At 50.1% G+C, this 14,713-nt stretch overlaps 1 protein-coding gene across 8 annotated transcripts in view; it reads left to right on the top strand.

Moving 5' to 3' along the window:
* The window catches only part of CTIF (cap binding complex dependent translation initiation factor), a 336,841-nt gene that overhangs the window by 172,776 nt on the left and 149,352 nt on the right, over positions 1 to 14,713 (top strand). For all 8 annotated transcript variants that reach the window (XM_050768157.1, XM_050768155.1, XM_050768154.1 and 5 more), the window contains one exon: positions 10,893 to 10,969. In XM_050768157.1, coding sequence (XP_050624114.1) covers positions 10,893 to 10,969 — 77 coding nt within the window. The remainder of the gene's footprint in view (positions 1 to 10,892; positions 10,970 to 14,713) is intronic.

Raw genomic sequence — 14,713 nt, 5'->3', positions numbered from 1 at the left:
GGACCTTGGATGTTCTTCCATTGTGACTCCGCTCAGTTTGCGGGTCCATTTTCCCCAGGGGCCCATGCTCCTCTTGGGGACAGAGGCGGAGTGTTGTTTTCCTGTGTCCCTGCACACAGCGTGCTCACAGGGCACCGTGGGCATCCTCTGAGGGTTTGCTGAACGTCAGTCCTCTTCTGGAGTTGGTTGATGCTTCAATTCTATGATGGTCTTTGAACCTCCTCAGGTACATAAAACTCTTCACAAAGTTGCCCACTTCTCAGCGGTTTCCCCCTTAGAGGCTCAAACGTGAACATTGCTTTGCCTTCTCTTGAGCTTGCTCTCTAGAGTTCTTGAGGCTCTGGGTCTTGTCTGTGCACAGATGCACCACTTCGTGAGGGGCCGGGACACGGCGATATGTGTCTCATCATGCCCAGGTGGTTTTTTTCAGGTGCTGCAGAACAGAAACTCTCATTCCTCGTGGCCCTTCGTACTTCTCACATTTCTTGGGCCTCCTTCTGCCGCTGGTCTGCAGCAGCTTGAAGGCGTTGCCGTTTTCAGTTCAGAAGTGTGTCTAGGACCCTTAATAGATACCCATTCTCCCGGGAGTGGAGCATGTCGGTCCACTCCAGTCCCATTCTCTTGTGACTGTCCCGTGTCAATGAGCAGCATGAACACCGTGGGCGCAAGTGGCCTGTGTTCAAATCTTTCCTGGGTTCATGACCTGGAGAAGGCCCGTAGCCTTTTGGTCTCATTTGGTCTTCAACACAGAGAGTCACAGTCATCCTCCAGTGCCTCCGTCCCCCAACCACACACGGAGACACGGCCTCCCTTCACTGCACTGCGCTGGCTGCACAATGGAAGCCTGACAATGGTAGTTGAAGAAGTGGCATTTTACTAATTGTTTCCTGTACATTTTACTCTATAAAATATAGAAACAATCCTCTAACACTTTCCTGTTGGTCCCTAGTCCCTGTTCTTTGCATCAGTGTCCTCACCTATTTTATCTGTTTATTCAGAAATTAATAAGTAAATGTCATTTGTATTTGAGATTGCCTGGTGGATTCCTCCTGACGTGGCTACCCATGGAGGGCAATAAGGGAGGCGTCATGTCTGCTTTCCATGACTTCCTGGGTATAATAAGATCAGCACCACTGACACCTAAAGTTGTATCATGTTGAATTATTTAGGACTTTCTTGGTTGCAAGTAACAGAAACCCAACTCAAAGTATTTTAAATGTAAAAAGAATTTATTGGCTCATGAAATCAAAGAAAGGCTTAATAGTGTGGCAAAGGAGGTAGGAAGATCAAATATTTTCATCCTCATTTTACACAAGAGAGAGGAGAGGGCAGAATTAGATATTAAAAGAATGGTCCATGGTGATCCAGGCTTAGCGACAGCCAGGACCTGGGTCACCCAAAGAGTGTGTGCAGTTTCTTATTCAGGACTCTTTAGACTGTTACAGTAAGAAACCCCATTGGAAAGAAAAGTGGGAGAGGGGTGGTTATTGCCTTGGAGCATCCAAAGAAGTCTTGCCCATTCCAGCAACCCAGCCTCTGGAACCGCAGTGCTGTGCAGATGAAACCCACCTGGATATAGGGTGCATGTCATGGGCTCTCACCCACAAGGCTTCTCTGGGCAAAATATTCACATGCACTTTTAAGGGGGTCATGGAATCCGCTGAAACCTGTCTGGGGTTCCTAAGTGAAGCCCTTCGTCTAGAAAAATGTCTAGCTTATTGTGCAGCTAGCCTCTGGGATAGTATTGAGAGCAGAGCTTTTCAGAATGGGTAGAGTTTTAGGTTCATGCGCCAGGGCACGTGTAGGGCACCGATGTGTGGCAGATGGAGGCTGGGTGTGGGGTGCCAGGGCTCAGCGGCAGCTTCCAGAAATTCCATGTTTACTTTTATTATCCATGATTTTATATTAGAACTTCGGCTAAGGTATTGTTTTTGAAAGGATCTCTGCTGATTAAAAAAATAATAAATTAAAAGAAAAGTTAGAAAACCACAAATTTAAGCATGGGTGAGCCTGCCCACCCCCCACTTTCCTTTCTGAAACAGGTCAACTTCTCTGAATAGCTGTGCAACCTAGAGATTCCAGGAATTTTAGAAACATTACCTATTTACTTCTGCTTGGACGTGACCCACACATCCTGCGCACGTGGAGAGAGACCTTGGTAGGATAACTTCTTAGGAAAATAATAAAAAAAAAACATGAAAAACCATGACCCGCAGCAGGAGGAAGCCTCTGCTGTTAAGACAAGCTTATTGTCAGAGGAGCTGTGCTTGGGATTTTTCTGGTCCTTTATAACCAAGTGCTGTGGTTCCTTTGTACTGTTCACCCCTTGGGACGTCTCCCCAGGCTGGGGCTAGAGATGGTGGGAGTCTGCAAAGTCCTGAGCTGGCAGGGTCTGGACTTGGCCTGAGGATCTGCCCTACCTCCATGGGGCTAATGCTCTCTGGGTGTGCCCAGGGAGTGACAAAAACCTGGTGTAATCAATATAGAAGCTTGTGAAGAAGAGGAGGGAGACCATAGTTTCCAAGAAGCCAGGGCAGAGTGGATATCCAGGCACTGTAGGGGCAGACAGGTGATCAGCTGGGAGGGAGCAGGGTTGGACCTGCAGGGTCTGCCTGGTGAGGAGCCTGGTGTGGCCACCTCCTGCCTGGGACCTCCCACCCTTTCCCTGGCCTGGGCTAGGATCCCCACCACTGTACAGCCTCAACGCTTCCTTGCAAAGGCAAGCGTTTAGTGTGGTTGTTTTTAACAAAGCAGGAGGAAGACTTTCTTGTGTCTGTATAATGCTTTCTTCCTTTTCAAAAAGCTGCCGTATTGGAGAGAGAAAGATAATAGACCTAGAGATAGTTAGGCTTGGATGATTTCTATCAGACCTAGATTCGTGGTCAGGGGTCAGAGGTCAAAGATCATGAGACTGTCAGGAAGATTTTTCGTGATGGTTAAGTGGGCATTGGATTTTATGAAAGTGTAGGCCATGGAACTGAGCTCTGCGGGGCACTTCAAAACCTCATTGGGGCAGGGACAGCAGCCAGGGGACCCCCTCCACCACCACCACCACCACCACCACCACCACCACCACCACCACCACTCCCCAGCCTGTAGAGTGAAGGGCAGGGTGGGCTTGATGGCCAGGGATACCCCTTTCTGGAGAGGAGAAGGGAGGCGAGCAGGCAAGCTTGCCAAAAAGGCTGTGGCCAGGGTCATCTCTGGGGTTACAGCAAGGACATGCCAGGCAGACACGGGAGGCTGTCTGAACCAGTGCCTGCCAGATACCAGCTCTCCCACCTCTGGGCCTGGGGGGAAGCGTAGTGGTCACTGGGAGGGACTGCCTGTCTCTGAGTACAGAAATGAGGCTGGACAGGGAGGGACTTACTCTTGTCCCCTCCCCCTCGCTTCTAGAGGCCTGGGGGCGTGGCTGAGCACCACTGGGTCTATGGTGGCGGGGAGAGAGCTCTCTGATGCTCCCAGGGGGTTGGCCTCCCATCTCTGCCCTGGTACTGTAGGCCATGTGACGTCGCCATTGGGACCACGTGCCTCCGGGATGGAAGACACAGGCTTCCTGCTAACTGGTTGGGCCCCTGTGGGCAACTTCTTTGACCTCACTAAGCTTTCTCTTCCTGTTCCATAAAAATGGGCTGGAAATACAGGGGAATTACCTGGTGAGCTTTCAACATATACAAATTCAAATCTCAAATTCAAATTCAAATTTTGGCAAAGGAAATAGACTCGGAAAAATATCCCTTCCCAGCCTGGGTGATTTTGCCCACCGCTCCGCCTGGGTTAGTTTCCCGGGGCTGCCATAACGAAGGACCACAAACTGGGTGGCTTAGAATGGAAACTTCTTGCCTCACTGTTCTGGAAGCAGAATTCCAACATCAAGGTGTCGGCAGGGCCACACCCACCCTAAGATGCTACGGAAGGACCATTGCTCCCTTCCAACTTCTAGTGGCCCCTCAGCTTCTTGCAGTGTCTCCCCACTCCTCACACGGCCTTGTTTTTACAAGTACATCAGTCATATTGGACCGGGGCCCCACACATTCATACTCCAGTGTGTCCTCATCCTAACTTAATTACATCTGCAGTAGCCCTCTTTCCCAATCAGGCCACTCAGAGGAACCAGGGGTTAAGACTTCAGTATAAGAATTTGGAGGTCACACTTCAACCTATGACATCACCCAGAGGACCCTTGGCTGGGGAAGGAGGAAGCATGGGAGACAAGCACAGGCCCCTCAGGGTGGGCACATCTCGGCCCCGTATGAGAACTGGCTAGAGATAACAACTTTTACACCAGAGGCCCCTGAGTGCATGCCAGCCACCTCGCCTGGCAGGCAGTGGTGGAGACAAGAGCCTTTTCCAGCCTCTGAAGGAATCGGGCTGTGCTGGACAACTGGTAACTCCACTGTGGTCTCCAGGGAAGCACGGGTAATGGGGATGTCCACAGGCACAGCCCGACCGATTGCTGACGGCAACAGCAGTGCATCATCTCACAGTCTAGAGGCGTTGGCCGGGCCACGCGCCTTCTTCTGAGGCTGTAGGGGAGGAGCCTTCGGCCCTTCTTCCCTGCTGCCCATGGCTGCCAGCAGTGCTTGGCGCTCCTGGGCTTGTGTCTGCCTCACTCCAAACACTGCCTCCATCTTCACATGGCCTTCTTCCCTCTGTGTCTCCTCATCTCCCTGTGTTCAAATTTCCTTCTTCCTATAAGGACACCCATCATTGGATTTAGGGCCGCACTAAATCCCATAGGACTTACTTCATCATAACTTGATTATATCTGCAAAGATCCTATTTTCAAAAAAGTCACGTTTACAGGTACGCGGGATTAGGACTCCAACCAGTCTTTTTGGGGAACACAATTCTGCCTCCTGCGGAGGGTGAGGAGGACTTTACAGATGGGGTCACGCCAGGCACTGTGGTCAGGAGCACCAGCAATGGCACTCAGAACGCCAGGGCTTCACCTCTGCCCAGAGCCCAGCCCATCTCCCGGCACTCAGCTCATGACGCTGCTGCCATTGGCCTGCCAGGTTGAGGTTGTGACGTGCCCTCTTCTCCTCTCTTGTGCCCCTGTTGAATGCCTTAGGGCTCCACTCAACTATCACCCACTTGGCAGAGCCTTCCCTGACCCTTCTCCCAAGAAGTCCTCGGTCCTTCCTCTGGGCTGCCAGAGGTGCCCGTTCAACTTCAACTATCGCACATGGCACATTATCAGCTTCCTCGTTTGTGTTCCCTTGAGCTCCCCTAGGCCTGGGACAGGTTCTTATTCTCATGTTATTCTCCATCCGATGTACTGCTGCATGGCGGGCTTTCTGCATCTGTCGAGTGAGAGAGAGCCAAGGGTGGATGGATGTCAAGTGTTGCCTGAACAGAGAGGTCTTCCCTGACCCCTCCACCCCTGCCTCTCTCATCCCCTTGCCCTGTTGTGTTTTGCTCCATAGCAAAACATAGTTCTTTATCATATGATATACTTTGTTGCCTCTCTCCTTTCATTAGAAAGTGTGCTCTGTAAGAACAAGCATATTGCCTTTCTATTTCAGTATTGTATCCATAGTGCCTGAAACAACAATATTTATGAGATTGCAGGTGCATGGAGGGATGGGGGGATGGAGGCGTGGACGGGTGGGTGGCTGGGAGCCTGTTGTCTAGGGAAGGCGTATCCTCCTATCACAGTGCCAGCTGGTCACAGAGCCGCCCGGCACACATGCTTTCTGCTCACTGTTTGTTTTGCCCTCCCTCCCCATCCCCTCACCCCCAGATTCAAGAATTATTATGTTTTTATGGCTGTCGTCACATGGCAAGGCCCTTGCACTCCCAGCTAGGATTAATAACTGTCTAAGGCTCATGTTCTGGGGCCAGAGCTCTGCTGGGCCTGCACTTAATCCCTCGGAAATACCCACCACACTGGGTTGTGAGATACCAGCCTCAGCCTGCCCTGGAATGGGCTGATTTTACATAACATGTTTTTGCAACCAGCAATAACATGCCACCCCTCAGTGTCATGTCTTCCACAAGCACTGACCTCAGGACAGGAGTGTGTGTGCGCGTGTGTGTTCCACGTGTACTCTGCCGGCACTGCGTGTGGAAGGAGTATTAGCTTCCCTCCCTCCCTGGAGAGGCTTGGTTTATATAATCTACTTGTCTCTCAGGCCCATTTAGTTACCGGAAGTGGTCAGATGTTAGACAGACGGGGAACTGCAGCCAGGTCTCAGAGCTCAGGGGAGAATGGTTCTCATGCAGAGAGGTTGGGGAAAAGCAGGCAGGGCCTGGTAGTTCCTGTGTGCCACAGAGGCACATCCGACTCAGGTAGACCAGACACACAAAAAGCCAACTGGGAACCCCAAGGGTTGGATCTCTCGTGTGGGGAGTGCAGGGGGTGGAGGGGATACTCATACCATATGGACTGATGTCTACATGGGGCCCTTTCAAAACACATAGTAGAAGGATTTGTTGAGCAAAGAATTAAAGCAAAGACCACTGTATGTGCTTTTAAAGGATACATTTCCCATTTACCACTCAAGGGATCTGTCCTTTCTAAAAAGCAAGGAGGGGGTCTTTGGTCTAAAGTCAGAATATTATCTCCCCTGACCAGGCCACCAGAAGCAACAACTTACACTTTTTCCAGATTTCAGGAACATATTGGACTGGACCTTCCTGTCATTGGGTGCCACTTGTCTTGGACATGCCACCTTTTCCAGCCCTATCTTAACAGATAATGTTTTAGGGCAGCTGTTTCCTTGAGATTAAATGGTGGGGGCCACTTTTCATTTGGATTGATCTTCTCTTCTTCTCCTCTTCCTTCTTTTCCTTTTCCTCCTCTTCTTCTTTCCCTTCTCCTCCTCTTCCTTCTCCTTTCTTTCTTCTTCCTCCTCCTTCTCCTCTTCCTCATTCTCCTTTTTTTCTTCCTCTGAATACATGCCATTCCCTCTACCTGGAATATACTGCCCCCAGATATTTTTCACCTTTTTAATTGAGATATAATTTAATACCATGATCCTCACCCTTTCACAGTATACAACTTTAGTGGTTTTTAGTGTATTCACGAGGTTGGGCAACCATCACTACTATCTAATTCTGGAACGTTGTTATCACCCCAAAAGAAACGCAGCATCCGTTAGCAGTCGTTCTTCATTCTCCCTCTTGCCAGTCCCTGGCAACCACTAATCTACTTTCCATCTCTGCAGATATGCCTGTTCTGGACGTTTCTTAAAAACTGAAATCATATACTCTGTGGTCCTTTGTAACTAGCTTCTTTCCCTGAACTGATGTTTTCAAGGTTCATTCATGTTGTAGTGTGGCTCAGAACCTCCTTCCCCTTTACGGCCATATAATATTCCAAGGAATAGATGTACCACAGTTTATTTATCCAGTCATCAGTGGACAGGCACTAGGTTGTTGCCATGTTTTCACTCTTATGAACAGTGCTGCCAAGACCACTCACATGTTACCTTACCTCTCACCAATGACTTTAAAGAAGCTCTGCCAACCTGCGTGACCTGCACATCTGGTGACAGGTGTATGGCTTAGTACAGACTTTCTCCTTTCTTCTGCTGGCCTCACACTTGCCCCCTGTTAACACCTAAGTGTTCTTGTTTTGGAAGGAGTGTAGGCAGTACCCTGAGTTGTATGTGTCTCTTGGTACCAGATACCATCTTGAGTTTGAAAAGCAAGGTGGCTGATTTTGAGGGTTTCTCAGTGGAGCTTGTGTCAACACAGTGCCCCCCATTGCATGCAGGAGGAGGTTCCCAGTGCCAGAAGTTCTACGTAAAAGGCCCCAGGGAAGGCAGCAAGGTTCGTTCATTTATTCACCTAGATGCCACATTGAGGCTGAGGCTCCACGTGGCCTTATAGGTAGGACCAGCCCTCTATAGCCCTGGCCTGGATTGTTCCTGGAGAGGGAGGACTTCAGAGGGTGCAAGGACTTTGTTCTGTCACCTCTGTCACTTTGTTCCACTGATTTTTTGCCTCACTGTAGTCTGCCAGCCTCAGGCCAAAAAGAGTGTAAAATAGAGCATCCCTCAGCACACCACCCTGGACCACCAGGCACTGTGCAGATTCTCTCTTCCTTCCATGGCCTGAGCTTCCCATGCCCTCCCTCCCTGCAAATCACCTCCTGTTGGACTCTTTTCCAAGGCTGGGGGCTCCATGACGGCAGGTGCCTATGCTGCCTTGTTTGTCCTGGCACACTCAGCCCTGAGCAGAGTGTCAGGATCACAGGAAAGATAACGATGATGATGATGATGACAATGATGATGATGATGATGGCATCGATGACAGTGATAATGACAATGAGGCTTACTATGTATCAGGCATTATCCTATGTTCTTGACATGTTTCTGAACTCATTTAATCCTCACAAGGATTCTAGCAGCCTGATGCTATTATCTCCGTTTTACAGATACGGAAACTGAGGCACATAGAGGTTAGGTCATCTACTCAAAGTCACACAGCCATCAAGAGGAAGAGCCAGGATCTGACATTCATAGTCTAACTCTAGAGCACAGGCGTCTAACCACTGTCATAGTTTATACACATATACTACACATATGGTTTATACACATATACTACATGTATGTGAGTTGTTCTGGGATGGATGGATGGATGGGTAAACACAGGGGACGTATCAGTGGCTTCATGAGAAGGCCTGAGTGGCCTGGTGTGCCCCATTGAGTCACACTGAGTCTTAGGACAGGGTTAGCTACCCATGGCTGCTGCCTGTGTGCAGGTAAGGAGGCCAGGAAGTGGATTAGAGCCCAGGGTTGGAGGCCCAGACCGAGGAGGCTGGCACCCCCTAGACTTGTGTTACACCAGGGGCTATGGCCAGTTCCCTCTGCCCGGCCTCAGAGCGGAGATCCTAGTCCTCGCTGCCGGAGTGGGGAGCCTCGGCTTCCTGTCCATTGTCTCCTTGGGGCACACCCAGCATGTTCCTGAAGTGACCTGGAGAGGCAGGGAGGGAGGGAAGGAGGGAAGGGGGCCAGCCCAGAGCCTAGTCAGGGTGGGAGAGGGGAAACGAGAGGGGAAGACTTGGTGTTTTTCCTTATTTGTGTTTTGTATTAAAGAAAACAAATAATATCCTTTGAGAAAACCATTAAACAAAGCACATCCTAAGGCCCCAGAGGCCCATTGTGGCTGCCTGGAGCCCGGAATTCATTCATGCTTTCTTGGCTAGATTGTTGGAGGCAAGAGAGACAGGGGTGAGAGGAAAGGATTGTTATTAAAATATATTTTGAAATGTGTCGCTCCCTCCCTGCACTCAATCCAGTCCAGGTCAAGTGGCCATAACTCCAAGGTCCCTGTGTCCTCCTGAGTCTGTTGTTCTCCCTTTACCTCTCTGGGAAGCTCCCCAAAACTGGCCAGTCCCAGCACAGCCAGGGCGGTCAGTTTCAACCACGAGCTTGGGGGCTGAGCCCTGTGAAGGCAAAACAGTGAGACCCTCCTTTATGGAGCCTGAATCCAGAGGGCTGCATGTGCCCCACCACAGGGTGCAACCCACAGGACTGCAATCTCTAACTCGCTGTGTGGCCACTCTGGGCCTCGGGCTCCCTGCCTGTAAGGTGGGGAGTGGGCACAAATGGACCCCCTCTGACCGCTGTCCAGCAGCCTGGACCCTGTGGCTTCCCCTCATCCAGCGCATGCACAGGTCCCTGCAGGTGGGTAGGGCTCACCCTCAGGCTGCGGACTCTACATCCAGGCTTGTACCCAGGTGTCCCAGGTCCAAGCCAGTCCACTCTCTCCCACTTGACTCCAAGTCTAGGTACCCCCTACTCCACCCCAGGCTGCTCATAATGGAATGGTAGTGCATGGTGGTGTTCTCTGCCATGTCCACACCAGAGCACACTTTTCTGTTGGAGGAGGAATGGGAAAAGGTGGGAAGAGCAGAGCTGGCCATCAACCCAGGTTGTGCAAATAGCTCTGCCTGTGATTCTACATTTGCGGGATCGGCCCTGGGTTGCAAGTCGAGGGCCTCTCTCCAACCTTGATGTAGATATATAAATAGTTGCTGTCGTGGCGACAATACACAAAAGACTGTCCTTAGAATTTCCCCCAGTTCCTCCTTTAAAGTTGAAAAAGAAGCCTGGGCAACAAAGTGAGACCCCATCTCTACAAAAAATCAAAAAATGAGCCACGTGTGGTGATGCATGCCTATGATACTGGCTACATGGGAGGCTGAGGCAGGAGAATTGCTTGAGCTCAGGAGCTCAAGTCTGCAGTGTTTGCACCACAGCGCTCCAGCCTGGGTGACACAGCAAGACCCTGTCTCTAATAATAATAATAATAATATAATAATGTTGAAAAAGTAATTTAGCTATTTCCATGTTTTCCTAAATATTCCCTAGACAATATAGGGAAAGAAGATCTTGGGTAAAAATTTCACTGGGGGTGCCTCGACTAGGTTTAGGAGACAAATTTCCTCTTCACAGGGCTTAGGGTTTTCAGGTTTTACCTCCTTGGTCCTCTAGCAGCCCAGAGAAGAAGGTTAACGTTCCCATTTTGTTATGGTACTTGTGCTTAGAGAAGTAACTTGCCCTGGGATGCACAGCCAGTGAGCTGCAGAACCTGGCCCCAGCTCTGCTGTTCGTTCCCTGCAAAACCTTGAACCAGCTTGTTCATCTTTCCAGATTTGAATGTCTCATCTGTAATTCAAGGACTTGGACATATTGGATTCTAAGGTCCTCATTGTCCCTACTGTTCTTTGATTCTATAATTCCAGCATCGTTGCCTGGTAGGAAGTTCATTGACTACTGTTTTTCCTTTTTCAGTCTGGATTTGGTAGTCAGAATCTAGTCTCTCCAAACTCTTGATGTCTTTCTGTCTTAGATGCTGGTGTACTTAGTGCAGTCCCAGAGGTGCTTTGCTCTCTTTCAGGAGTTACTAATGATCCCCTTCCTCCCCACATGACACAGGGCTACCACCCGATGCCCCATGAAGTGGAGATCGCACACACCAAGAAGCTGTTCCGCAGGAGGAGAAATGATCGAAGGTAGGAGAGACTTCGTCATGAGCTTTGGGTTTTCCTTTCCTGCTTCTGCCATCTGTAGCAACATCAGCTTTGGCCTGCATTTTGCTTTTCCCAGTCACCAGCTGGTCCTGATGAGACGGGGTTGGTGGCATTGTGGGTTGGTTACTGGTTGGGGATTCCCCCATGGGCAGAGTGGCAGCTCCACTTCTCTCATTGGCCTAGGGGTTGGCTCCCTTCAGGCGTTTGACCGAGAGCCCACCATCACCACTGCCTCTTCCTGGGGGTCAGGCAGTGCCCAGGCTTTGCAGTTCAGGAGGAAAAATGCTCTTTCCACTGACCTCAAAGCAACAGTAGTGGTCCTCAAAAAATAGGACTAGCTGGCTGTGTGTTTTGAGACATGGCCTCCAGGAGGCTCCTGGAGCTCACAAGTACGAGTATCTGTTTTCCTCCTCCCTGGTCACTGGGAGTTGTCCCTCATGTGTGCTGGCTCTGCTGTCACAGGCAACACAGAGATCAGCAATGGCACGTGCTACTGCTCCCAAATTCCTGGGGGAACGCACTTAAACTAAGGCAGAAACTGGGATCTCCTGTGGAGCTCAGAGTCCTGGGTAACAATGGGGCCAGGAAAGGGGCAATGAGGTAGCCCTGGATAGGAACATGCAGCTGAAATTGAGCATCCTGAGAATGTGTGCCTTTATTTTCAAAAAGGCTTTCTTATAAGGGGAGAGCTTCAAGATATATTTTAAGTGAAAAAATTCAGGTGCAGAGCAATGTTTCTTATGTGTGGCCATTTATGCAAAAGGGGGAGTTAGAGTATATTTTTTGCTTGAACATGCATAAATTATTTCTGGATGGAAATACCAAAAAAAGAATGAACAAAAAGGCTTATGCCTGAGGAATTAAAATGAGGTGTTCCTCTACAGGGAATGTATTCTTAGATAAAGATGACAGCTTTTGGTTCTACCTTTAATGAACAGAGAATGTTCTCCAAGGGCCAAGAAACAGCCGGTGGACATGCCTTGCTCAGAACCCTAGGATTGCCTGTACTCAGGCTGGCTGGCTACCTCCTTAGGCTGAGACCGGGGTCTCTGATCCTTCCCTACACATGCACGCCCTGAGTAGGGATTATTAGGTGGTGACTGCAACTCTCGGAGTGGATGTAGGCCTGGGTACCTAGACTGCCTTGTCATCCACTGATGGGTTAAGTGGATATGAACACATTCACAGAGGATGGCAAAAGTATAAGTATCTTGGGAAGAAGGCAGGGTCCTGGCTTAGAAATCAGAACCACCAGACACTTTCTGTAGAAGCACCAGGCATCAAAAAGGAACACTGAACAGGGAGAGGTGGACCCAGTCCTGTTCCTGCCTTGACCAGAGTACAGTTTATTGCATCGTATGTGCTGCCTTTTTGCCGTGCAGCATCACGGAGGCAAATTCCTGGTTTCTGGGTTCCTGGTAGAGGGAAGAAGGAGGCAGCACCCCTCAAGAAGGAATAGGGTTCACAGGGGCCTTGGAGATGTCGGGGAGAGCAAAGGCTTTATGTCCTCTGCCCCTGACTCTGTAGCCTCTGATGGCAGGGAAGACCCAGAGTGTGTGTCTGGGAGGTGTGGAGAGTCCCCGAGCTTCCTGATGAGAAGTCACCCTCTGCCCCACCTCTCCACACCCAGGCAATGGCAGGCTGCCGCCCGGCATCCAAGTCAGCCTGCATGTCCATTTCTGGGCCAGGTCACCTCCCTCAGCAGGAAGACCCGGGACAGTGGCAGGCCTCCGGAAAGCAGCAGCGTGACCCAGGGATGTAGGAAGAGGAGCGTGGCATGCAACGGCTGGGAAGCCGAGCTTCCGCTGAGCCGCGCTCACATTCACCAATGCCCGGGTTAGGTCAGCACACCTCCCAAAGGATGTAGACAGGCCAGGGTCCAAAGTGAGGCAATAAAGATGATTAAAGGGGTGGAAAGTATGTCCTGTGAGGAGTGCTGGAGGGCCGGGGCCAGGGAAGAGGAGGCCGGAGGGAAGGAACATCGTGCCGTGAAACTCATGAAAGATTTATATGCAGACATGAGAGGCTGCTGCCTCCATGTCCACAGGGACCCAGACTAGAGGAAGTCAGCTTGGATGGAAGAACAGAGTTTTCAGTTGGACCAAAGACAGACTGATGGAGCAAACATCTTGACCGTTTGGGGCAAGACTATGCAAGTCAGAGCAGCAGCCATGCCTGAACACGGAGCATGTGCTGGCCGGGGCGCCCCACTCAAATTCCCCTTCTGGATGCAGTAGAATCCATTACTCACTCACAGCCTGGAGCTGTCCTGGAGTCCCCAGGTGATGGGGACTTTCAGAAGAGCAGGCAGCCATATAATTTAAGGATCTGTTTGTCTACAAGCAGGGATCTCCTGAGTCCATTTTGGGAAATCATGGGATTCTGACATTCAAAGAGCAGCTGCAGAATATTATCAGGGTGACCCCTAACCTTCCCAGCTAATGACCCATAGTAGTAGCCTTGCTAAGTGTCAAACCTACATATTTGATCTTGGAAGTCCATACTTGTGTGCAGCAGGTTCACCTTCCTAATATTCTGGGCTTAAACCACACTGGGAGGGGCTTGCATTTCCTGGGTGTGCATGGCAGCAAAGGGAGAAGTGACTAGAATCAGATTTGGTGGCCAAAGGGCACAGCCAGCATCTGTGCCATGCCTCTGATCTCCCCCCGACACATGAAAGAAAGGGACCAGCTATATCCCCCTGGTGGCTCGGTGGCTCTCCTTGGAATGGAGAGGAGTCTGTGGCTTTCTATCTTCCTGCAAAGTGGCTGGAGTTGGTGTCCGACAGCTGCAAACTCCAGGCAGCCTGGGCATGTTGCTGAAGCTAGGAGTGTGCAATTTCCCACAGCCTGGAGCAGGATTTTCAGACTGGGACCTAGAATCCTAGTCTTCATCGTAGTCTGTGTCCTTTCCCAGTTCCAGCTGCACTCTCAGGGGTGTTATGTGCCTTGCTGTTTTTATTTTCCACTTGTTTGAGTCTGAGGCTGTTAGCAAGCTGAATAATATAGCAGTTTAGGGACATGCCCTGGAATTAGGAGCTGGATGGAAATCCCACCTCCTCTACTCACTCACGCTATGATCTTGCCAATTATGTCACTTCTTGAAAGCTCTGTCCCTTCTTCTATGAAATGGGTTCACTAGTCAGGGAGCTGAAAGGACCTAATTCTTATAAAGCACCTAGAAACACGGTCTTAGTGCTGGCCCACTCTACAGGTCGGAGGGGGTCCTAGGTGCTCAGGAAGGCTTTCAAGGTAAGTGTGGAGCACAGGTGTCTGCAGTGAGTGGGGAACTTTTGTCCTGTGATCATGGCAGCAAACCCAGAAAGCTTTGCCCTGCATTCCCTCCAGGGGCAGGCCGCCAGGATCAGTTGTTCCTTCCCCTGGATCCACTTTTAAAGCCCTACCCACACTGTCAGAGGGGGCAGAGCCTGGGCTGGCAGGGAGAGAGGCCCCTTCAGAGTGGCCACCTGCGGGCTCTGCTTCTGATGCCATGGACTGCGTCTAGCGAGTTGTGCATGTCTTTTTTCCATTTTGCAAAAAAAAAAAAAAAAAAAAAAAAAAAAAATTAAGCTCATGGACAGTTCAAAGGTTTCCTCCTTAAGAATGTTCTTGACATTTGAACAACTAGTAACCACTTGTTTGTTTTTGGAAGCTAAGAAAAGACATTTGCTGATTTCAGACAAAATTATGCATTTTGTGACACAAATGTGCTAAATGAGTGTTCCAT

The sequence above is a fragment of the Macaca thibetana genome, chromosome 18 (assembly GCF_024542745.1).
Source record: "Macaca thibetana thibetana isolate TM-01 chromosome 18, ASM2454274v1, whole genome shotgun sequence".
Classification (NCBI taxonomy): domain Eukaryota; kingdom Metazoa; phylum Chordata; class Mammalia; order Primates; family Cercopithecidae; genus Macaca; species Macaca thibetana.
This window is presented reverse-complemented; position numbering and strand designations above follow the sequence as displayed.